Below are 2,073 nucleotides of genomic sequence, written 5' to 3'. Positions count from 1 at the left end.
GAATGTAAAAAGCATTTCTTCCCTAATCCCTTCAACCCAAAATCAGAAGTCTTAAGTACAAGTTTAAAAAAATAGCATATACCACCAAAAATAAAGAAACTATTTTCTTTTTAACCAAAATACTAAGTATTTTAAACTTTGTATAAATAACACACACGGAAAAAAACCCACCATATTTTATTTTAGGGATGGTGCCTAAAGTGGAGTAGCACTAAAACAAATGACAACAATAAACAACCCTTTATACTTAATTGAAAAATATGTATGCTCTCATTTTAAAGATATACATTGTGAATTTTCTACTGGCATTTTGAATAAAATCAACAAGCATACTTTTTTCACCAATTTACCTCTTTTCCCTCTTGTGTATGACCCTCTTGCAAAAGGAAATAAATCTCTTCCATGACTGCAACAGAGAGTTCTGAAACCCCTCAAACATAGTTTTTAGAAAAAAAATTCCTAACCCACTATGCATCTTAATGAGCTTATGCATTTTAAAATCAATCTATTTTATGGCTTATGCTTCAATTTAATTCATGACCATAGGTCTCAGGGATTGAAGAATCTTATTGGCAGTCAACAGCTCAAGGAATGACAATATTCCTGACATACTTAATCTCGAAATTTTAAAAGAAAACTATTCATTGTAGTCTTAGAAAAATTTGGAGATGGTTCTATTTAAAAAATACATTCACCACAAATAGATACAAGGGAAACAAATAAGAAAATAGATTATGTTATATCTTTGTAAGCTTGTTCTATTTCAAAATGTATTCTTAATTAGGGTTAGGGAAATTTCCTTATACAAATAAAACTAGACATTTGTTCCCTTTCCATTAAAAATATTTACAGTACATGAACTACAAGCTAAAAGTATACACCTGCTTATATTGCTGGCCAGTGATAAAGCTGAACAAGGACACAAAGGTGCTTATTCAATTACCTAAGCATCTTAATTTGTACAGTGAAGTTATTATAGATCAACTATGAAAAAATTAGATAACATTATTAATGAACACCAGCCCTTGTGTAAAACATCACACAAGATGCCAAGATATTATTTTTCCACTGTGGTAAAAACTGTACATATATATTTTCTGTGCATCTTTAACACTGCAAAATTTACATTGTAATTTTTTCACCTCTCAAAAAGCTGAGTTGAAAAAAGTCTGTTTTTTTTTTTCTTTTATCAGAGAAGGGTGAGGTTAGCTGACTGATAATGTTCATGAAACTTTTTACAAAATTCCCTGCTAAGAACTTTTCATTACTGTCTTTTACTGGTGGCCTCATGAAGAAAAACTCAATAAACTTCGAAAGTTTTGAGTAGATATTTTCACATCTTTGCTGGCTAGCATCATGATTTAGGTAATAACGGTATATGTAATAATAGTCCACAACAATATGAAATACAACACTTTGTTCTGTAAGTCTACTTTGGTCTCAGAATGAAGGTCATTTCTTTCATCCAGCCATGTTGTCCCTTATTTGATCCACTCGAAGAGCTAGGTCCCTAAAGGAGGGGCGTTGATTTACGTTATTGTTCCAGCATTCTGTCATGATCATATAAATCTGTAAAGTAGAAAATAAATCATAATTACAATGAACACTAAATGCCATCTTTTAATTGGTGGAAGTCATGTATTTGAAATTCCCACTTAATTTTCCTGCACAGGGTATGTGTCATAGCCTATGTCTTATCCACAGTCATCAGATTCGCTATTTATCTAAAAGCTCAGCAAATTAAATTTCAGAAAGTGACCTGAAATCTTTGAGTAGGAAGAAAAAGAAAATGCATGGTTACTATGAATAAAAACATTTTTTGTTACCTCATCTGGGCATCCATCTGGTCTTGGTAATCGTCCATTATTCTTTAGGAGCTCTATCAAATGGAACACAATCATCTGTCCTTGTTTGTCATTGCCAATCATACGCATAAATTCCTGAAACACAAACCCACTTTTCAATGAGTTTTTTTGTATATTTAATTTGAAGTGGAATTCTTCCTCAACTTCTTCCAGTAAATGGGAAAATTTCAGTATATGTATGTTTTTGTATGTTTTGGAAAAAAAAAAA

At 31.4% G+C, this 2,073-nt stretch overlaps 1 protein-coding gene across 1 annotated transcript in view; it reads right to left on the bottom strand.

Moving 5' to 3' along the window:
- Positions 1–724: 724 nt before the first annotated feature.
- JAK2 (Janus kinase 2) overlaps positions 725–2,073 on the bottom strand; it is a 100,593-nt gene continuing 99,244 nt past the window's right edge. Inside the window, exons 11-12 of the mRNA XM_012652875.1 lie at positions 1,827–2,063; positions 725–1,569 (exon numbers count right to left, since the gene is read on the bottom strand). Coding sequence (XP_012508329.1) covers positions 1,462–1,569; positions 1,827–2,063 — 345 coding nt within the window. The 3' untranslated portion in view covers positions 725–1,461. The remainder of the gene's footprint in view (positions 1,570–1,826; positions 2,064–2,073) is intronic.

This window comes from Propithecus coquereli, unplaced genomic scaffold (assembly GCF_000956105.1).
Source record: "Propithecus coquereli isolate 6110/MARCELLA unplaced genomic scaffold, Pcoq_1.0 Scaffold403, whole genome shotgun sequence".
Lineage (NCBI taxonomy): Eukaryota > Metazoa > Chordata > Mammalia > Primates > Indriidae > Propithecus > Propithecus coquereli.
This window is presented reverse-complemented; position numbering and strand designations above follow the sequence as displayed.